This window comes from Raphanus sativus, chromosome 5, assembly GCF_000801105.2.
Source record: "Raphanus sativus cultivar WK10039 chromosome 5, ASM80110v3, whole genome shotgun sequence".
Taxonomy (NCBI): domain Eukaryota; kingdom Viridiplantae; phylum Streptophyta; class Magnoliopsida; order Brassicales; family Brassicaceae; genus Raphanus; species Raphanus sativus.
Genome location: NC_079515.1, coordinates 23,868,277 through 23,889,821, shown reverse-complemented (window position 1 = coordinate 23,889,821; position 21,545 = coordinate 23,868,277). Strand labels below are relative to the sequence as shown.

General features: G+C 33.9%; 4 protein-coding genes and 1 long non-coding RNA gene across 7 annotated transcripts; all 5 read left to right on the top strand.

Moving 5' to 3' along the window:
- The first annotated feature begins 1,237 nt into the window (after positions 1–1,237).
- LOC108860720 (uncharacterized) lies at positions 1,238–3,076 on the top strand. 2 transcript variants are annotated; one of them, XR_008946309.1, is made up of 4 exons: positions 1,238–1,803; positions 2,191–2,305; positions 2,441–2,552; positions 2,651–3,076. It is a non-coding gene; the product is annotated as an uncharacterized LOC108860720 (long non-coding RNA). The 2 variants fall into 2 exon arrangements; XR_001950739.2 differs by having other exon boundaries at positions 1,245–1,803; positions 2,441–3,076.
- Positions 3,077–6,487: 3,411 nt separating this feature from the next.
- LOC108860483 (protein LITTLE ZIPPER 3) lies at positions 6,488–7,831 on the top strand. The gene is made up of 2 exons (XM_018634354.2): positions 6,488–7,226; positions 7,343–7,831. Exons 1-2 carry the CDS (start codon positions 7,218–7,220, stop codon positions 7,571–7,573), a joined length of 240 nt encoding a protein of 79 aa, XP_018489856.1. The 5' UTR covers positions 6,488–7,217; the 3' UTR covers positions 7,574–7,831.
- A 3,115-nt stretch (positions 7,832–10,946) lies between these two features.
- LOC108863591 (cell division protein FtsZ homolog 2-2, chloroplastic) lies at positions 10,947–13,713 on the top strand. Of its 2 annotated transcripts, none has more exons than XM_018638066.2 (8): positions 10,947–11,168; positions 11,410–12,045; positions 12,112–12,411; positions 12,502–12,592; positions 12,897–13,021; positions 13,122–13,214; positions 13,282–13,347; positions 13,420–13,713. In XM_018638066.2, the coding sequence occupies exons 2-8, from the start codon at positions 11,437–11,439 to the stop codon at positions 13,555–13,557; spliced, it is 1,422 nt and encodes a 473-aa protein (XP_018493568.1). In that variant the 5' UTR covers positions 10,947–11,168; positions 11,410–11,436; the 3' UTR covers positions 13,558–13,713. The 2 variants fall into 2 exon arrangements, with proteins under 2 accessions (XP_018493568.1, XP_018493567.1); XM_018638065.2 differs by having other exon boundaries at positions 10,947–11,195.
- Positions 13,714–16,504: 2,791 nt separating this feature from the next.
- LOC108859571 (protein BIC1) lies at positions 16,505–17,215 on the top strand. The gene has a single exon (XM_018633480.2). It carries the CDS (start codon positions 16,693–16,695, stop codon positions 17,110–17,112), a length of 420 nt encoding a protein of 139 aa, XP_018488982.1. The 5' UTR covers positions 16,505–16,692; the 3' UTR covers positions 17,113–17,215.
- A 2,272-nt stretch (positions 17,216–19,487) lies between these two features.
- On the top strand, positions 19,488–21,009 carry LOC108859375 (cytochrome b-c1 complex subunit 9, mitochondrial). The gene is made up of 3 exons (XM_018633274.2): positions 19,488–19,714; positions 19,980–20,027; positions 20,782–21,009. The coding sequence occupies exons 1-3, from the start codon at positions 19,622–19,624 to the stop codon at positions 20,830–20,832; spliced, it is 192 nt and encodes a 63-aa protein (XP_018488776.1). The 5' UTR covers positions 19,488–19,621; the 3' UTR covers positions 20,833–21,009.
- Positions 21,010–21,545: the final 536 nt, after the last annotated feature.

The following is a 21,545-nucleotide window of genomic DNA, read 5'->3' as shown; positions in this document are numbered from 1 at the left end:
TTATCGAGTAATTTAAGTTTTTGATCCTAAATATCCAAACTGACCTAGAATCGTCATGCATCCAAAAATTATAGTTATTTGAATTATATATCAGCACCGATCTGGATCCCAAAAATCAACTTAAATCCGAACTGAAATTTTCAAATACCTAGTTGGTCTAAATGGTTAGGATCTTAAAGAATCAGTCCATACATGGTCCGAATACTAAAGTTTATTCTCTTTCTCTCGTTATATTTGTGTGTATTTAATAAAAAGTTATAGTGTTAAATTGTTGACCTTTAAAATTAGTTTGACACATTTTTCTAATTTGATATTGCAACCCAACAATAATCTAAGAACATGATACAAAACCTTTTATTTTTAATAGTATTGATGTTGATATAGCATTAGTAGTATATATTGTAAGTTATAGATACTATACGTACATTTTTTCTTCAAAAAAAAATAATGATACTATACGTACGTTTATCAAACGTAATATTATATGTAATCGCATTTGGTAACAATAGAAAAAAAGAAGATGTAATATTAACATCAAACACCATCGTATATTAGTTATGAGTGGTGGGCCCTGCACATTCTATTTTATTCGGTAACATGGAATCAGTTTATTAGAATTATATGTAACACCATTGAGTAAATTACTATTATACCACTAATAAAGGTGCAATGACCTTTCATAAGTAAAATTTTTTTAGAATGATTCTCTTTTAATAGTATAGATTGGAGTTAATAAAAACTGATATCGTATTTGGAAATATAATAGCTTAGAAATAGGATGTGTTAAGTAAAGATTGATAACGTAATATTAGTTAGTGTTAATTGCTTAAATATAGGAGCTGTTATGGATTTCATTGACTTTAATAACACGTTTAAGTCTGTCAAAATCAATTTTCGCAATGTTTTTAAAAAATGGTATTTAAGACAGTGGCATAGTACTGTAAATATTATGAAAAAGTTAGGGTTAATTTCAAATTGTACTTAGTATAGATATGGGCCTTAATTATCATTCATTGATTATATGCTATTTGTCAATATGGAATCGAAGAAATCGAAATACTCATAGTTTGAGTATTGGCAACAATATAAAATATCTATTTATATAAAGTAGAGTTCCTTCTCTCCAGGACCCTCCACCTAGGATAACACGTCATTAATTCGAATCATGGCATTGTGACACGTGTCCCATCCGTCTAAACGCAGCACTTCATTAATCATGTGAGCTGTTGGGCTTTGACCAATGCGGCCCAAATAAACAGAGTTCGTCTGTAACCTAATCCTAATGACGGGAGTTCGTCTCTCCTCTTCTTCGACATGCCGACACGGCCATCTTCATCTTTTGCAGACCGAGCATGTACTTTGTTGAAAGTAATGGGAGACGAGCTTTACGGCTGATCTCCGTGGCATAATCTGTTCGTCTTCTTTAGATTGGATTACGCCTGAGAAGAGAAATTCGAAGCGTTACATGATGCAATCAATCGTCGTCATTAGTGATCATCTTAAGTGCTTAATCCCACTTTTACCACGATCCCTCATTCCATGTATCTACCCTTCCTTCCAGTCGGTGAATCTCCATGTGTAAAAAGATATGCCTTATTGCCTTAATCCAGTAAACACAATTGTTTTGATTTTTCTCACAACAGTAAAAACTTTTTTTAGTAGAGTGGCTAGCTTATCTCTCCTCCTTGATGAATTCAATGGTCGCTGTAGCACCACCGCTGTCTGCTCAGATTTTGGGATGCCAAGAATGTGAATAGAAGCGGAGAGCTTATGGAGGTCGAAATGATTCTTCTTGACGATCAGGTACCTCTTTTGATGTTGAAAAACAAACGCCTCCCTTTCCCTTCAGGATTTATCATTTATATATAACTTTAAGATTAGAGTTCATGGTGTTCTGGAGCTGTTGCCAATCCATAGATTTAACTAATATGTGTTTTGTGGTCAAGGCCCATTAACTTAGGTTTTTGTAATAATTAAAACACTGCAGATAAATAAACATAGATTCAAATATGAATATTCTTCTTATAAGGGTTTGACGGGAATCTATCATGGTATTGATCACGACATTGATGTATATGGTTTTAAACTAGAGTCGCTTCCTTTCAATTTAAATTAATCTCAGAAAAATGTTGTGTTATGAATTAAACAGTGAAGATATATAATGGGCATATGTCTATTTTTATTATGCAGCTTAAAGGAGAAGTATCGAGTATTATTATGAGAGTGGTAGTTCGTAAAGTTTTACTGTCACGAAAGATGAAGAATATAGAGCTCTCACATGTAAGATGCCAACAGAAACTATAATGTGAGTTTATTCCTATCTTTTATTGTTATTTCGACGTATATCTTAATGTTCTATGTTTTCTATGTTTCTTTCGTTTTATGTTTTCCTCTGTTCTTATCAGAAAATGTATTTTTCTTTCTATTTGGGTTAATTTAGAGAGGAAGTTTAGTTTGTTTTGATCCCTGAGGAAGCTAGACAGCTTGAAAAGCAACTCAGACATACGACTAAGGAGAAGAATGAAGCTTTGGGAGGCCAAGACTCTGGGAAGGTGTTGTCTTTGAGTTTCTCTTACTGTCTATAAACCCAAGATAAGTGTTTACTATTCCATGAGTTCTTCTCCAACAAGATGAATCTCACTATGACCAGATTAGAACTTAGGCATGGGATAGCTGCTATTTCATCCAAAGGCAAAGAAGTGAGCAAAGCTGAGACTAAATCTGGGGAAGGAGACCTGATGTCACTGAATCCAACGTCAAACGCATGATCACCACCTAGACAGTAATACTGGCAGAAAAAGTATTGTCTGATAAATTGAGCTGTCTTTCCCAATATTGAGCAGAGCCTCCTCACAAGTTATTGGCCAAGACGAAGCTGTCAAAGCCATTATCCGGGCGATCCGACGTGCATGTGACCGCACAATCACAAGTTTCATTTTCAATGTTAACGATTTTTGTTTAAAGTTTTCTATGTATATGTAATTCTTTCATGCTGCTTGATCCTATATCTAAAACATCACACTGGGTAAACATATTTGTAAACTATGATTTTGAAAATGTACTAATCATTTCTCATACTTTTTCTTTTCTTTTTGGTGACAGTTGAAAGTAGTTCGCCGTAATGGAATTACATCATTCAGATGGGGTTTTCTGAAAAAAAAGATTCGGTTGTCTGAGTAAATAACTAAATGAAAGTAATACCTTCAAAATTTAAAAGTAATACAGCACAAGACGTTGGTAAACGTTCGTTCTTATTATTTTCTGAAACTGTTTTAGTCATTTAAGAAAGAAGGTTTGACTTATAAACTATTTCCTGAAGACAGCTTATAAGCTTCTGGCAAAGATAAAGCATCTATTTTCCTTATCGAAGCCAAAGGTCCAGAATGTTCCTAAAATTCTTCATGTGGATAGTGACGAGATGATGTTGTGGATGTCTTGATCTATCTTTTTAAACAAAGCTTCATGGGTGATGTACTGCTGGTTGCGAAGTACATTATTACTCAGTTTCCAAAGATTAAAATAGGTCCTTGAGCTCTTATCTTCCTGAGAATAGGTGGTAAGTGTTCCACACTACTTAGAGCTGGACCAAGATTAAGAGCTGGTTCGTCCTTATGTGATAGCATTGTGACAATATGTTACATATTGTAAATTATCATGTGCAATACCGAGAAATTTTGTTTTTGGCCTAAATTTCAAAAACACTGAGACATCTTAAATCTATACATATGCTGATAATGAAAAACCATTTGGTCCAAGGGTGAGTAAATGATTTTATTTGACACTGAGCAAGTTCTTTTGAAACAAAACATTTTAAAACCCAGTTTTTGTTTAATCATTAAATCGGACAATACACTATACTAAATTATAATTTTTAGTCGATCTATTTCAGAATTTTCTGTCCACCGCAAATCATTTTTAGTTAAGTCCTGTAAAAGCTCCAAAAATAAATAATTTATAACTATGTAATTTTATAAATTTCTAGAATTATTTTTTTAAACAATTTATTACAATTATATATTTATGAAATTAGTTTTTGGTAAAATAAAAAAAATAATTTAATTTATTGTTCGTACAAATTGTTAATTTTTTAAAACCAAATTTTATATCTTTTTCCTTACACTTTTTTTTATTTACATACTAACAATTACCTAAATAAATGTTAACCAACCACATAAACCTCAGGTTTTGAACATGAAAACGCTAATAATGCTAATGATCGATCAAATCATTACAAATATAAGATATAAATCCACCTATAAAATAAAAAATGTCCCATAAAGCATGACTTATTCGTCTGCTGTTACAATAACATGTAAAAATCTAACTGATATATATAATTTTACATAATAAAAATATATATTATATACACTATAACCGTTTCAATTAAATTTTAATTTACATCCCGCCCACAGGGCGGGCCGACCCTAGTTAAATATAATCCTTTGTTCAAAATCGTCCCCCCCCCCCCTCAAAAAAATATTTATTAAACTATTTTGTTTTAAAGGTAAGACCAATTTTGTTAAAAAAAGTTAAAGATCATCTCCAATATATATCTCTATATTTTCCTCTAAAATAAAGATCTATATTATAAAGGTGGATTCGTTCCAACGCATGTATCTATTTTAAAAAAAAAATATAGAATTTTTTTACTTTTTATCTCTGTATATAAAAATAGAAATTCTCTATACTTTTCTATATAAATAGAAAAACTCTATTATAGAGGTATATATTAGAACAAAACTATTTTTTTGAGCAAATGAACAAAATTATCTCTATAATAGAGTTTCTCTATTTTTTAAAAAATATAAAGATGGATTAGAGATGGTCTAACACCAACTATTATATTGCTTACATGCTGTCTAATATCAACAAATTTAAACCTTAATTGAGGAGACATGCATGGATTAAAGAAGTAAAATTATAAAAAGGTTAATTGTAACAATCGGGAATGTAATAATTAAATAAAATTATACAAGATGCCAAAAAAAAAATTATACAAAAGAGATACGAATTCTTTTAACTATGTTCTAATATTATTCTCAACCAAATACATCCACATATTTTTTTTGACTAAACATCCACATATTTGGTATATTGGTGTAATTTTTTTGACAATGTATATATATATATTTTTTTTGGTAAAATGTTAAGCAACGTATATATATTGTTGGTAAACATATCGAATATTTCAAATGTTAAGATATATGAAAGTTGATTGGTGAAGAAGAACTATATGTGATAATCTAATGATTCATAGTTTTTGGAGGCACGGATCAACTATCCAACCATAAACCATTTCGGTTATTCTAGTAGTTATACAACTTGTTCTGTAAAGCTTTCCAGAACCGAAACACTCTTCTTTCTTATTCATTATTTGTTTCTCCCATCATACTAAGGAATGCTGAAACAACCAAAGAAGGTACAAACAATCAAAATAATGAGATAAGTTCATGCTAAATTTTAGATAAGTAAGAAGAAGATTTTGGAATGTAATGGAGCTGCCAATGCGCATGTTGGTAGAAGACATTAGACATTTACAAAAGTTTGTTATGTTTTGCAACGTTTTACATTACAGTTGTCTAAAAATATAACTAAAATATATGCACAGTTCTGAGAATTACTGCTATCTATGTTTTACTTTCCAAAGCTACCTTCCAGAATCTTAGAATTTTTTTTCAAACCACAAAATTATACGGTAATGAAGGTCCTAATTTTTATGTAAGTATGTACTAAATCATTTGTAATGTAATCATGGTTGAGTGTAATATTCTATAATCCAATATTGAGCAAACCGGGAAATAAGAAGAGAAAATAGAACATTTTAAAAGTTTCAAAACGGTTAAAACTGAATCATGAAGGATGATGGTCCGAACCAGTCTTTACCATCATTGCGAATCTTTTATAGATGTCGTTGATGGGTTTCTACTACATAGCTAACTCCTTCATTCTGAATGACAAAATTACCCTTCCCCACCACCTCATCCATACACCATACTACACAAACACTCTTGGGAGTTCGAACTAGTTTCCTTGTAGCGAGTCTTCTTCCGTTTAGAGGATAGTACGATGAAAAGCCTAAAATGCTTGAAGAGTGATCTTTGGAAGTTACTAAAATAGCCCTAGAGATCAATTTCGAAAAGAGAGCAAGAGAAGCAGGAAACACCTCTCCAACTTCTTGCTCTTTAATAAATCATCATCATTCACATGGCGCAATATGCACACATCTCTCTCTCTCTATCTCTTCTTGCGGCCGCCATCTATGGATAAACACAACACAGTACATTATTATTTTGTCAGGAGAGAGATATAAATAACCTTCTCTCTCTAGCTTTTGGGGATCTATATAACAGACAGTGCCTCACTTTGTTCTCTTTGTCCCTCTACCTTTCTTATTACACACAAAACACACACGTACCCATCTCTCTCTCTCTTCTGCCTCGCAACACTCCTGCCCAAAAGGTTAAACCTTTCTCCTATCTCTCTTTTAGTATCTTCTAGAAGCTTTGCCAGCAAATGGTAGTACTCTCTTTCTGTATGCTCTGTTTCCTTTTCGCTATGTGTCTACTCTCTGTTTCCTTGTTCTGTTTTTCTTTTCTTGCTCTGTTTTTATTCGTTTTGCCGGCGTATACGTTAATTAGGTCAAGAAACTATGTAGTAACGTCACACGTAGAGAGCAAGCAACATGAAAACAGATCCATTTTTTTTCTTTCTTTATTTAAACTTTGTATTATTTTTCCCTCAGTAATGGAAAATTTAATCTCTATTCTTTTAAAAATGTTAGACCCTTTCTTTCTTCTCTATTAACAAGTATGTTTTTTCTTATCTTTTTGATGATTCAAAATACGTTCCATTTCCTATAAAATTTGTATTTATACGATGACGATTTTGGTTTCGTTGCTTATTCTGTTTTTTCTCGCTTGGTTGCGTTTCAAATACAATCATTACTTTATGCCACTACAAAAAAGCATAGACGTTAAGACATTTGTAATTACTGCATATCATCATGATTACTTGTTTTTATCTCTTTTTCATTTTTCTTTTCTTGGCTTTATCTTTTTATCCTCCATACGAAATATAATCATGCTCTTCTCTCTTTGATCATTGATTTCTTAAAAGAAGAAAAACAAGTTCACATTTTATGGACGAGAACCAAATATATGCGACAAAAAAATATTCCCTAGTGTAACTCACATCCGACGTGTGAAGCTGCACAACCCATGTGTTATGTAATGATTTAATATGAGCGATAATCATAACACAAGCTAGCTTTGATGTTTGTTACTATTACTCTCTTTGTCTTTTATTCCTGACAATAGTTTTGTTTTTGTTCTTGTTCTTGAAGAAAGAAAGAAATCAAGCAATGGAGAGGCTGAACTCGAAGCTGTATGTGGAGAACTGTTACATAATGAAAGAAAACGAGAGGCTAAGGAAGGAAGCTGAGCTTTTGAATCAAGAGAATCAACAGCTTTTGTTTCAGCTCAAACAGAAACTCTCCAAACCCAAGAAGAATCCTAATGGTTCAAACAATGACAACAATTTCTGTCCATCAAGCTCTGCTTCTGGAAAATCCTGAATTAAAATCAAGAAGCAAAGATCAGGCATTGGTAGAAGAAAAGATCAACCGAAGGATCTGTTGTTGTTGTTGTTGTTTTGTTTTGTTATTTGGTGTAATGTAGGGAAGATGGTAGTAGTAGTATCCAGTAGTTTGTTATGAAAAGAAGTTTCTGTTTTACTACAAGACGACAGTGTCTCTCTGTTAGTCTTCTCACTCGTGTTTTTTGTTTCTATTTTCTATGTTAACTAATAAAGATCTTTGCTTTCTTGTGTGGGATTTGGGTTTCTAGGACATTGTTTATTCTTTGCACTAACGCGGTACCTTTGCTCTACTTATCAAATATCATGTTAAGTCTATAACTACCCATTGATTTACCTTGTTATGAATTGAACCTTGGTACCTTTGAGATGTAAAACCTTAATTGACATAAAATACGCTCAAACAAAATATTTAACCATTTTGTCAAACTCATAAAACATTTCACTAGATTTGATTACTTGATTAGACTTATCTTTATACTGATTAATGAATTCAAGTAATATTAATTCGAGTAAAATTCAAAATTAATTATCCATTAAGTTTTAACATTTCATCCGTATCTTTTGGTTTTAAATTTATAAAATACACTAATTTTTTAACAGAAATATATATATATATATATATATATATATATATATATATATATATATATATATATATATATTTGTTTTAAGTTGATGTGAAATTTGTGATATTTATAATTACGTTACTAATTTAATTTTATTAATATATATATAGTGACATGTTCAATTCATAACAAGGTAAATGAAATTATTTATGCTATTAACTTTGATATTATACCTTAACTATTTGAAAACATATTATCTTCTTATTATGAGAATATAGTAATGATGAAAATATAATGATGACATGTCAACAAGTTTTTAGTAGTTAACTTTCTAAATATTTTTTTAAGAAAATATGAAGAAGAAACAACAACTTATAATACTAGTGTAGACTACACCTCTACACTGTGTTGTAACAATTCAAGTCAAGTGACAAAAATTGCAACTCACAATATAATTTTTAATATTTGTTATGCTTCATAAATTAGAGAAGCTCCATCATACAGACAAAATTAACTTCAACACATTCCTATAAAAATAAAATTTTAAATATATAATTTAAAATTAAAAGATCAAATGTTGCTACTTCTCCTTTATAAATATAAATAACATCTTTATTAGAACAAAATAATATAATTTTAATATTTGTTATATTTCATAAATTAGAGAAACTCCATCATACAAACAAAATTTACTTCAACAATTCCTATAAAAATAAAAATTTAGATATATAACTTAAAATTAAAGATCAAAGGTTGCTACTTCTCCTTTATAAATATAAATAACATCTTTATTTTAGAACGAATTAGAATAATTTTAAATCTAAATATTATTATAGACAAATATAAAATGGTTTGAGATTTTCTAACATCCTATATTGAAAGGATTTCACAATTAAGCAATGTGCATCTAAAGATTTCAATTATTCTATGGGTTTAGATTCAAACAAGCTGTTTGTCATAATATACATCACATTTCTATACGTAAATCATTCATCTTCAGCAACAATACTAGATAATAAAAAATCAATTAGGACAATACTGATGATTTATCTTCTCAAACCAGCTGATTTAGTTACAAATTAACATTAAAGTAAACATTTTTTCCATGGTAAGAGTCTTATAACATGCCCAACAATTCACCGTAGATGTTTTACCACAAAAAGTATATAATAGTTTTTTATTTTTATATAGGTGTTCAAAAAAAAGTTTTTTATTTTATATAATATGCAAGCGGCTCTGTGCAAAAGATGTGACAAGGAGCTTTTCATTCGGATTCTGGACGTCATCAAGCGACAAATAATTAGTCAAACGACTATTCATTTTTGTTTGAAAACGTTACTCAAGTTCTGGTCTTATTGACTTTTTGTATTCCTCTACTCCTACAACAACTCATCAGATTTAACTTTCTGTTTTTTATTCTTCGCATTTTCTTTTCAATACTTCAACACTTTTTAAAACCTTTTTCATATTGATAATAAGATCTTCATAAAACTCTCCACGTTTAAAACTGATAAAAGTAAATACAATTTCGGGCACATGCACAATGTTCTTGCATATCAAAATGTCTTGGACAAAAATAACAAGAGAAATAAGGAAGATGTCACATCGAACTCAAGTGTGGGTATGAAAATTATATCAAGAACCATCATGTTATATAATTGGCCAAGATGAATCAACAGGGCAAACTCAAAGTCAACTTTGAAATCTCAATTTTAGAGATGTCCGATTTATGATTACCCAAAATCTCTTTGGAAGACCATGCAAGGCACCAGTATATGACGTCAGAATTAATTATGAACTTCCAGTTTTCAACTTCTGTAATCATTATTCTTCTCTCTTTTATCTATGAGACCTAGATTTTATATGGACAATATATGACATAGGGTTTGAGTAACGATATTTAGTATATACTGTATTATCTTTGAACCTCAACCTATGCAATTATATTTTTCATTTGTTCCTCTCTAACGTTATTCTTCCGAGGCGAATTTGCAAAACATCATTGAGAAGATTAATTAACGAGCATAAAATATAGTTAGGATTACATATCAGAAAATTAACTCGCAGATTACTCCGTGAATGTGGTAAAAAGTTAGTCTCCACGCATGGAGGTAAAGTTTACAAACCATCAAAGTAAATAAGCTAAAACAAAAGCCCTTGAAATGTTCAAACAAGGGATGAGAGATAGTCGAAAACAAAAAAAAAGCTTTAAAAGCCTTATTATACATCAGCGTCTCCGCAACATAGATGCGGCTAGATGTGGTATCTGAACTCGGAGCAGAGGTTGCATAGATGACTTGGAGTCTTCACATAAACCTGAACAACATTTACGTCGGCTTCAAAATATATTTATGTTGTTCAGGTTTCGTGGAACTACAGACGTAAATGTTAGAACTGCTTTTTTTTTGGGCAACACGTTAGAACTGCTAAGTTGCTTAAGTTGATCAGATGATACAATGATGAGTTTTGGCCTAGCATTTATGCCTTTACCTTTCCATTTATGCGTCTGTATATGAGAAGAAAAGAATCCTACAAATGTTTACAAGTTTGAAATACATGAAACAACAACACAAAATTGTGAAATGTTCTCAAAACTGACTTGCAAGTTCCACTAGAAACCTTAAATATACTCGACTTACACCAAACAGAAAGATCACATGGGCTTTAAGTATCACCACTTGTTTAGTCTAATAAGACCCAAAATATCATATGGGCTTTTAAAGCCCATATCTCTTAAACCTTCAAGTTTTTTTTTTAACTTCATCCCCCTTGCCGTCGTCGTCAACGTTTTTCTCATTAGCCAAACTTTAAGAGATGAGTTTACTGAGTGTAAGTAGAGCGAAATCAAGATCACAATCCACTTTTATCGTATGTGATTGAGAAAGAGATTCGAAGCCCAGAAAACTCCAAAACCCCTCCCTTTCTTTTTGTTTCTTCCTCCTCTCTCATATTCTCTTCCTCTGTATCTCAAAATCCTCTGTTACTGCTGCTACTGCTAACTCCCAGGTTCTCTTCCTCTTCCACCATCCAAAGGTCTTACCTTTTGTTTTCCTCGCACAGTTCTGAAGAAACCCATCTCCTCAATTTCGTTTAATTCGCGCAAAAATTCGTCAAATTGATTCTCTCCAGGACTCTAATTGAAAAGCATTGCTTACTCCTTATGCTCTTGTTTAGGTTAAAAAATGGGGTTTTTTAATTATCTTCTTAGGACTTGAAAGTTGACTTCTTTGCTGTTTCACTTGAACAGGGTTTTGTTCCGTTCCGTGGTCTCAAAATGGCGACTTGTGTTTCTCCCTGTTTCTCTCCCCCTCCCGACTCTCGAGTGCTCACTCTTCTTAGAAAGAGCGTAACGCCAGAAGTCGGCAGCAGCAGGGTGAGCTGCTTCAGAACGGCACAAGGCAAAAGAAACCGTCTCGTCTCAGCTCAGAGATCCGAGCCTTGGTCCGCTTCCAACTCCCACACTCCCAACCACATACAATCCCAACAAGACCCTTTCCTGAACCTCCACCCCGAGATATCAATGCTCAACCCGAGAAAAAACTCTTCCTCTTCCTCAGTCTCCGAGGATCTCGGCGACTCGTCTCCTCCTGGTAACTACAACGAGGCGAGGATCAAAGTCATCGGCGTCGGAGGCGGTGGCTCCAACGCTGTGAACCGGATGATACAGAGCGAGATGGTCGGCGTGGAGTTTTGGATTGTGAACACCGACATTCAAGCCATGAGGATGTCTCCTGTTTTTCCGGAGAAGAGGTTGCAGATTGGTAAGGAGCTGACTAGAGGGTTAGGTGCTGGAGGTAATCCGGAGATTGGAATGAACGCTGCTAGAGAAAGCAAAGAAGCTATCGAAGAAGCACTTTACGGTTCTGATATGGTTTTTGTCACGGTATGTTGTAACTCTTTATCACTTTCTTCTTTGTGTATTCTTTTAATTAAACTATTGTTTCTATAGGCTGGAATGGGAGGTGGGACTGGAACGGGAGGGGCGCCGATAATAGCAGGTGTGGCCAAGGCAATGGGTATATTAACGGTTGGTATCGTGACGACGCCTTTCTCATTTGAGGGAAGGAGGAGAACGGTTCAAGCTCAGGAAGGGATTGCAGCGCTCAGGGATAATGTTGATACTCTCATTGTTATACCAAACGACAAGTTGCTCACGGCGGTCTCTATGTCTACTCCGGTTACAGAAGCGTTTAATCTGGCTGATGATATACTTCGTCAAGGAGTTCGGGGAATCTCTGATATCATTACGGTATATATGGCTTTGTTTTGTCTCAGTGTTGAGTCCATTTGTCTACAGGAAAATGTTTTATAATTTTTTTTTTGGTTACTTGCGTTGCAGATTCCTGGATTGGTTAATGTGGATTTTGCGGATGTGAGGGCTATAATGGCGAATGCAGGTTCTTCATTGATGGGAATAGGAACTGCAACAGGTAAGAGTGGAGTGTTCTTTAGCTCTATCTGAGAAGTTATATGCATATGTTTGTTAACTAAACTGCTAAGGTGTTACTGAGAATTGGTATTACAGGTTGAGTTAGGTTAACCGGACTGTAGATTTGGTTTTCTGTAACGTGATGAAGGAACCAGTGTAATAATGTTTTGTTATGCTGAAACTTACCATATGACACTCCATGTACATTGTACCATATGACACTCCATGTACATTGTAATGTATTAAAGAAAAGTTTAAAAGTTAATGTTCTGGTTGCATCATTGTATACTGTTTGTTTTGAGCAGGAAAGACTCGAGCAAGAGATGCTGCATTAAATGCAATCCAGTCACCATTGTTAGATATTGGCATTGAGAGAGCCACTGGAATTGTTTGGAACATAACTGGTGGAACTGACTTAACCTTGTTCGAGGTCAATCTCTAACCTTTACAGTCTATTTTCTTCCCTAGACAACTCCTGTGTTTTGCCTGAGTTCATGAAATTTTTATAATGGTTTTTGTTGATTATGTAGGTAAATGCAGCTGCGGAAGTGATATATGACCTTGTTGATCCAACAGCAAATCTTATATTTGGCGCTGTGGTTGATCCATCCTTCAGTGGTCAAGTAAGTCTCTCACAATATGAGCTCTTAGATTTATACAAATTGCTGATTTTTTTATTCTTCTTGTTAGGTAAGCATTACCCTAATAGCAACGGGCTTCAAACGGCAAGAAGAAGGAGAAGGGAGGCCACTTCAGGTATATTCGCCCTCGTCTCTCTTTGACATACAACACAAGTTCTTACAACAAGTCTTTATATGAAAATCGCAGGCGACACAAGCAGATGCATCATCATCAATGGGAGTAACAACAAGACGTCCTTCTTCTACATCTTTCAGTGAAGGCAGTTCCATAGAGATCCCAGAGTTCTTGAAGAAGAAAGGCCGCTCTCGCTATCCTCGCCTCTAATTACCTCATCTCGTATAAGTAATTGCCTCGCTTGGTGATTATTCATCAATAGGTGTTAGAAATGGTGTTTTATTGTTGACTATATCACACAATAACAATAAAATGTTTATTGACATATGGTATTATAAACCTCAGTCTCTGTTACACTTGTTTCAAGAGGTTTCTTTGGGTGAAAATGTTTGAAAAAAACTCTAAACCTCTGCTTCGTACATATCCATAGTATTTCATGGTCCTTTAATGTATGAATGTTTGATCAAATATAAAACTACATAACTTGTAGTGTGGTTATTTGTTTATTTACTTAACATGGTAAACAAGAGAGGTTACGAGCACCTAGGAGGAGGTCTTTGAATGGTTTTACAAGGTTAATCTCTTTGTCCCGAAACTTGATCGCTTCCCTGAGAATCTCCTCCACATGATGGGGAAGGTTTTGCAGATATCCGAACACCTTTTAACACACGAGTCATAATATGTTACTTAAATTGTTTTCTGTGCGAGGGACTTACCTACACTGTGGAGTCTATTAATGATGGACTTAACTCATACCCCAAAAGATAGCTTCAATATTTCGGATATACCTCTTCAATATGGTCTATGTGTACAAGTTACAATTCAATATCTCGGATATATCACTTCAATATGGTCCACTTGTACATGTTACACATAGGTAGGAAACTGTTTATGTGGGAAGTCTGGTTTTTTACTATGAACTTTGATTCCATATTGGTGATAGACCTAATTCACATCCAAAATCTAATTCAAAAATGGAAGATTTTCCATACACATATTGTCGAAGGAACTTAATCCTAGACGATGTGGGACATATTAATAGAGTCTAGCCTCTATGACACGAACCTGAAGGTATAGACAGAAGTATGTGAAGCAAACTTAGAAGAATAAAAGATTTTATTGTTTTCTTCATAATCATATATATATATTCTTGTTTGGTTCCGAACCTGTAACATGCCACCAGTGGGATGATTATATTATATGTAACTAAAGTTAAGAAAAATCAAACATATAGTGAATAAATATATGAATTCAAACTTAAACGATTTCTTGTTTTCTACTTAACGCGCATCAGCTATGTGGAGAATATCATATTAAAAAACAAACTTAAATCAGATTTCAGATCCAATACTTTTCGACCTAGGCAAGAAGAGGTGTGCCTCCACTGATGTCACTAGGCCAGCAATTTGATTGCTGAAACATGTCAATGATCACAAAACCTGTCGCTGAACCAAAGGTTTAACAAATAAAGATATCTAATTTTGTTTATTAGAGTACTTAGATGCATAATCCATGCCTCAAGAGCTGGTGCGTTGCGTGTCTTGGTGATTCATTAAATAGGTCACAGAAATGGTTTTATTGTTGATTATATTACAAAATAGTAATAGATGTTTATTGGCATATGGTATTATAAGTCTCAGTCTCTGTCACACTTGTTTCAAGAGGTCGCCTTCTATGGGTGAAAATGTATAAATGAATGTTTTGGTCATCACACATGTTCATGAATTTAGTTTTCAATATGTATAAATGAATGTTTGATCAAATACAAAATTACACAACCTCTAGTAGTTTGGTTATTTACTTATTTATTTGTTTATATTTCAAATTTTTGTTTATATTCATTTGTTTATTTTTCACATCACGCGTACGTCTACATATTTTGTTTTGTTTTCAAACGTCTGCGTACTGTACTATAAAAATATCGAAGCGAGAGGACCATATACAATCAAACTTCAAAGTATGGTTAAATGTTAACGTCTGCACTAATTATATCCTTCCATCGATCTCCCTATCGAGTCACGACGCATAATATTCCATCCCAATAAACTATACATCTACATCAGACAGTCACATATATATGGCATATGGACACACTCACACACATGTATTATATGCGGGTACGTATTTGCTTTCTGTAGAAAGATACAACACATTTCATATGTTACTTTATAGTCCAGCTTGAGCTATAACCAAAATGTAAAGAGTATGGACAATATCAAATTAATCACTATAATGTATCCTTACTATTACTGAGCTCTCTCGGTTAGAAACATATACTTGGAGAGGGCAGTAAAGTTATCAAAGAGACAAATGAAATTCCGTATACCGACACATGAGAATGTACTTTCAAATCGTGACCTCTTTATTATGTCAATCATAATGTAAATATTGTTTTGTTTGAGTGAATATAAATACTTCATCTTTATAATTGATTAAACGTTTGGAAACTCAAAGATTTTTCTTTGTTTCATTATCAGGATCATTAAATTCCAACGTATCCCCACCTAAATATATTTCATTGGAATAAATCGTAAATCAACATAGGCCTCATGTTGCTCCCAAAAAAATCCAACCCCTTTGAATGCTTTCTTATATTCTGTCGTGACCCCAGAAATATTAACAGTTGAGAACTTGAATCTCTTTACATATATTCCATTTTGAAGGTAAATTAATATGCCTTGACCAGAAAAGGGTAAATAAATATGTTTAAAATGTAAACAGATATATGATGATATCCTATGTTCTGCTGGTGACAAAAAATACTATGTTCTTATGAGGAATATCGATAAAACATGTACACAATTTATATAAAATATATATAGTGCCTTCTCCTCTTGAATCTCTTCCGAGGGTTACTCTAACTAATCTAGAGACTCGCCTAAGAAACTACTTAACCCCCATTGTCAAAACTTGATCACATGTTAACATTTTACCAAAAAAGGACTCGATCACATGCAAAAAATCAAAATTTAAGGGAAATACATATTTAATAGAAATATCTAATCAAGAAATTTTAATAATCAGAGTGATTATTTATTTATTTATTTATTTATTTATTTATTTAAATCCCAAAAATTAAGAGCCAAAGCAATCCCATCTAAAAAGACACGTAAAGTTGTCACTTACCATACAAAATGCAAAAGCGAACAAAAGAGAAATTTCACCAAGCAATAAACTTACGTCGACGTGTAACCCATACTCCCACCCGATTGTTTCTTTGTTTACACAACCCTACATAATATACATATTATCAACTCCGAATCTCAAACACACACACATCTTTCTTCAGAAAAACCTTTTGCTTCTCCCAAGAATCTGAATCTGCTTCACTTTTGTTAGATCGTGATGAACATCATCGACGATACGACGTCTCCAATGGCCCACCCGGTCGATCCATCTCAACCCCCTTCCGACCAAACCCAACAAGATCCAAGTTCGCCCAATGAAGCTTCTTCTGTTACCGACAAGAAAGAAGATCAAGCTTTGCCCGAAGAGAAACCGAAGCAGAATCAAGAAGAAGAGAGAGTTGACGTCACTGGGAGAGAAAAGCTAAAGAAGCACCGGAGAGAGGTCGCCGGAAATGTTTGGATACCGGACATATGGGGACAAGAAGATCTTCTTAAGGATTGGATCGACTGCTCAACGTTTGACACGTGTCTAGTCCCTGCCGGAATCTCGTCGGCACGTGCAGCTCTCGTAGAGGGAGCTAGGCGAGCTGCTTCAGCTTCTCGTGGGTTACATAATCGTTGCTTGATCTCACGCTGAATTTTTATATAAATATCATATATAAATGTGGTTCTTGTTCCTCAAAAAATTATGTAAGACGCTATTGTTATATTGTTGATATATAGAGTCTTCTTTTTTTTTTTTCATTTTTACCAATAATTATATAGAACATTGCCAACATTGCTTTTGTGTTTTTATTTCTTATATTGGTAGAGCTGGCTGGGTAAAGAGCATATATTATATGATTTGTATGATAGTTGTGATACATACCGTTACGGATAGACATATCTATATAATCCATATATTCATTTCGGAAATTAGGGAAAAAAAAATCAAAATACCATCTGCAAAACGCGTGAGATATTTCGGGTTTTCTTGGTTAAAGCTCCGTTACAAAATTTAGAACCCAGTTGCTGTATTTTCTTATTCTGCTTATTTGATTGGTGATTCATTTCAAGTATGTGTTCAAACCTTGAACAAGACTTATTTTGGATCAGCAATTTTGTCAAAAGATCAAATTATGAATGTGACACTTGCCCATTTTCCCAATGTTTTTATAAGCATGTTCTGAAACATACCCAACCATGTTCCTAACTTCTTATAAGCCATTTATCTTTTTATATTATTGTCCTCTCTCTGCGTAGTGATTTAGACATGTGACAAAATGACTAAAGAGGCAAGCGTACTTAGTAAGAAGAAATCATGTTCAGTTAGTTAAAGATCAAGGAACGCCTATATATAAACGTAATGAGAGACTTTCTTATGTGAAAGTATGGGTATTGCTGAAAGATCTTTTATGATATTTCCCCCATACCAAACTATTACTTGAAACAAAGTACTCAAAAGGGCGATAGGTCGTCCAAACTATTATATTACTTGAAACAAAGATCTTTTATGATATTTCCCCCATACCAAACTATTATATTACTTGAAACAAAGTACTCAAAAGGGCGATATGTTGTCCAAGACGATTTGTGGTGGTAACTGGTTTAACAATCTCCAACTGTGGGATAATCGTCAATCTAAGATGGCGTTTCTATATGATTTGACTGGCTTTTTAACAAAATATATGATGATTCCGTTTTATACAAGTACGATTTTATCAGGTAATAGGGTCAGCTTTTTTATATGAGAAACCTGATTTTGGGTCTAGACGACTAGCATCCTAGTGGATCTTGTGCTAGACCAATCTCTTAATGAAGATGCAGATTTCTAAGATGTTCTGTATTAGTTCGTGAAGTACTACAGGAGGTACTACAGACGTGTCTCATGAAGATGAAACTGAATGGTAGATTAAGTTTTGTGATGTGCGTGAACTTGATGAGCTTGGAAAAGGAAAGAAGATATGTGCTTGAAGACATATGGACGTTTTCCATAAAGTAAAAGGGAGTTTACTTGAAGATGAAGTTTTCCATTAAGGTAAATTGAAAGTTACCTTATGTGTATTGTAAAGACTTGGGGAGCAAGTGGAAGACTTGGAGAGCAAGTTGAAGACGTAAAGAACAAGTAATGGTCTGCTATATAAGGAGGGACGTGCCTCATGAAAAAGCAAGACCTCATTGAAGAGAGAGAGGATCTCATTGTATATTGGTGTATCTGCTTGGTGTCGAAGCAGTGTCTGTAGTAGTTGTCGATGGAGTCTGATGTGGACTTAGTTTGGTGTCATTGGTGTTGACGCTTTGTGTGATGGAGTTAGCCATCGTGTATAGCTCATGGTGAACTGTGTGTGTGCTTGGAGGATCAAGAGTTTTGTGTCATTGGTGTGCGTTGGGTGCTGACGTACTTGGTGAAGTACTTCCGAGAAGTGGAACATTGAAGTCTAGACTCAGGGGGAGTTTAGCAAAGGAGGTTTCATTGAAGAGGTCTGTGAAGATTGCAGCTGTAGAAGACAGTGTGCTCTGGCGTGTCCGGATGGGATCTGTTGTATTTCTAATCTTTGTAGATTGCTCCTTAGAAAAGAGTGGTAGACACTCGTGTGTGTTGTACCATATAGCAATTGTAGGTTGCTCCTTGTTCTAAATCAATGAAATCTGGACGAGGTCCCGGGGATGTAGGAAACGAACCCGTTAACAAACTTTGTGTCTATTTTACTTTCTGCGCTAGTTTCTCTGTCCTCACTACATCAACCCTTAACAGTATATGATTTACATGATGAAGAAGTGCCTAACGATTTGACCAAAAAAAAAAAAAAAAGTGCCTAACGAACCATTCATCCCATGAATTAAGACCTGAAATACCTAAATTATCAAACAATTAAAAAAAAACCCCAAAATTTTTAAATAGGCCGTGGCAACCCTTCGGATTTTGAGTAAACAAATTAATGGGCCGAACTACTGGGCTAAGCTACGGAGGCCCACTTGGCCCTTCCAGATACGAAAGAGTCAAAGGTAGAAGATTCCTTCTCTGATTAGTCGCGAAAATCTCGTCGTCTTTCATCATTGTTTGTAGATCTGCTCGCGTTTTCAACCCTAATCGCCAGAACCGACTCATACGAGATCAGATATCTTACCTGAACTGAAACAAACAAAAAGGGTTGATTTGATTAATCATGGCACTTCTCGAGGGATTTTACAGAGTCGTCATGCGCCGTAACTCCGTCTACGTCTCCTTCATCATCGCCGGCGCTTTCTTCGGCGAACGGGTACAGAGATCCTAAACCCTTTTTTCAATATTGCCTTCTTCTTAGCTTTTGGATCTGTTTTGGGATTGGAACAAAATCTCAGATTTTCTGTAAAGTTACAATCTTTGGCATCGGATATAGAATTGAGCCGTCTACAATAGATAGATAGATAAGCTGCTAGAGATTTTTAATTTTAAGACGACACTGTTAGAAAGTTTTTTTTTTTTTGGTGTTTATATATAAAAGGGATCATTTTCTTATATGAAATGTTTATATGGTGTTACAGGCTGTGGATTACGGTGTTCATAGGCTCTGGGAAAGCAAAAATGTTGGGGTATGTTATTTTTTTTTTTTTGACTCTGTCTATCTATTGTGTTGCTGTGATTTTGTGATGCTTGTTCCTGTTTTTATGCAATCGAATGATGAGTTTTTTGATTGATCGGTTGATGAAAGAGTGAGTACTACTTGTTCCATTTTCGTGTTCTCTTGCATTTTGGGTTAATACTTTAAACTTGACAACTTTGTCTTTTGAACTAGAGTCTAGATTGTAGCTACTTCTTCATTCTTTGTATTAGCCAACTTTGTTATGTAATGATTATTACCACATCTCTGTTTATACTCTTTTATTTCATTTTCACCATCAGAATACTCTCTCCTTTTCATTAGATGTTTTAGAAGGTTTTTTGGTCTTTCAAAATGTGAAGATATTTTGAGATTTCTAGGTTTACTTTAATAAAGACTATTCAACAAACTACGTTTTATAGTCCTTTTTATGATTGGTTGAATCATTTTTAATGTAGGGGTTTTAATGATGTTTTTATTGAAAAATGAGTTTCTTAAACTTTGTGCTTTTAGGCATAACATCGTACATTATGAAACAAAGATTATGATATACCAGTAATCATCTTTTGTTACCTCTGTTTTGTTGTGCTTATTTTAGAGTTCTAAACTAGCTGATTGATCCCAGTTTAATTTAGATTTCCGATGTATATTTTCTTTTATGTCTTGCTTGGTTGTTCAATAAGTAATGGCATGAGCATCTGTCGACTAGTATGAAGACATAACATGATATTGTTGTCATGATGCAGAAACGGTATGAAGACATCTCTGTGTTGGGTCAAAGGCCTATTGAAGAATGAGAATTCTCCTTTATTGTTGTTGTTGTTTTGCACTTGCAAAGCCTCTTTCTTTCTTTGTTGAATAAGTCATTTGGATGATGATTTTCATATACTTTCACCTAAAGCTGCTATTTGATTCTGGTTAACTAAATGTTATTTTTTTTGCATTGTGCAATAATTAAACCTTTTATTTCAAAAGTGTTCTCGCTCCATTTACTTTGTTGGATCCGAGATAAGAAAAGGTTATTGGTTATAAGTCTTCTTTAAAGAATAGCCAGAGGAGTCACTGTCGTCGATAGAGCATCATCGTTCTTGCATTTTGTAGAGTAAGTGGGAACTAAACCGACAAAGCCACATTGGTTCCATTTCGTGCAGAGATCTTAAAGTTGTGGGGAAAAAGCATTCAAGATTAGATTTTGACCACCTCTTTATCATAAATCATATAATTTGCGCACTACTTTGTAAAGCCATGCGTCTACCTTCAAGATAAACACACATGCGTTATTGGTTTGTAATAATGCCACCAACATGTCATAAACCGGATTCAAATCAGAAAGTGAGCTTAACTGAGTTGTTATACAACAAAACACTCTGAACCAAGCATATTATTCCAATGTATAAGAAAAGTTTCATATGTTCGAAGTGGAATTTATCAACTTGCGGGTTCGCATAATGCGTTTTGTTTTGTTGCGACAAGAGACCAGAGATCGGAGATCGTGAAAATGTTATGTTCT

Coding starts and splice junctions, on each gene's coding strand:
- LOC108863591 (XM_018638066.2), top strand. CDS start 11,437: ATGGCGACTTGTGTTTCTCCCTGTTTCTCTCCCCCTCCCGACTCTCGA. Junction 12,593..12,896: donor GGGAATAGGAACTGCAACAG/GTAAGAGTGGAG, acceptor TGTTTTGAGCAG/GAAAGACTCGAGCAAGAGAT. Junction 13,348..13,419: donor GAGAAGGGAGGCCACTTCAG/GTATATTCGCCC, acceptor TGAAAATCGCAG/GCGACACAAGCAGATGCATC.
- LOC108859571 (XM_018633480.2), top strand. CDS start 16,693: ATGAACATCATCGACGATACGACGTCTCCAATGGCCCACCCGGTCGAT.
- LOC108859375 (XM_018633274.2), top strand. CDS start 19,622: ATGGCACTTCTCGAGGGATTTTACAGAGTCGTCATGCGCCGTAACTCC. Junction 19,715..19,979: donor GCGCTTTCTTCGGCGAACGG/GTACAGAGATCC, acceptor ATGGTGTTACAG/GCTGTGGATTACGGTGTTCA. Junction 20,028..20,781: donor GGGAAAGCAAAAATGTTGGG/GTATGTTATTTT, acceptor GTCATGATGCAG/AAACGGTATGAAGACATCTC.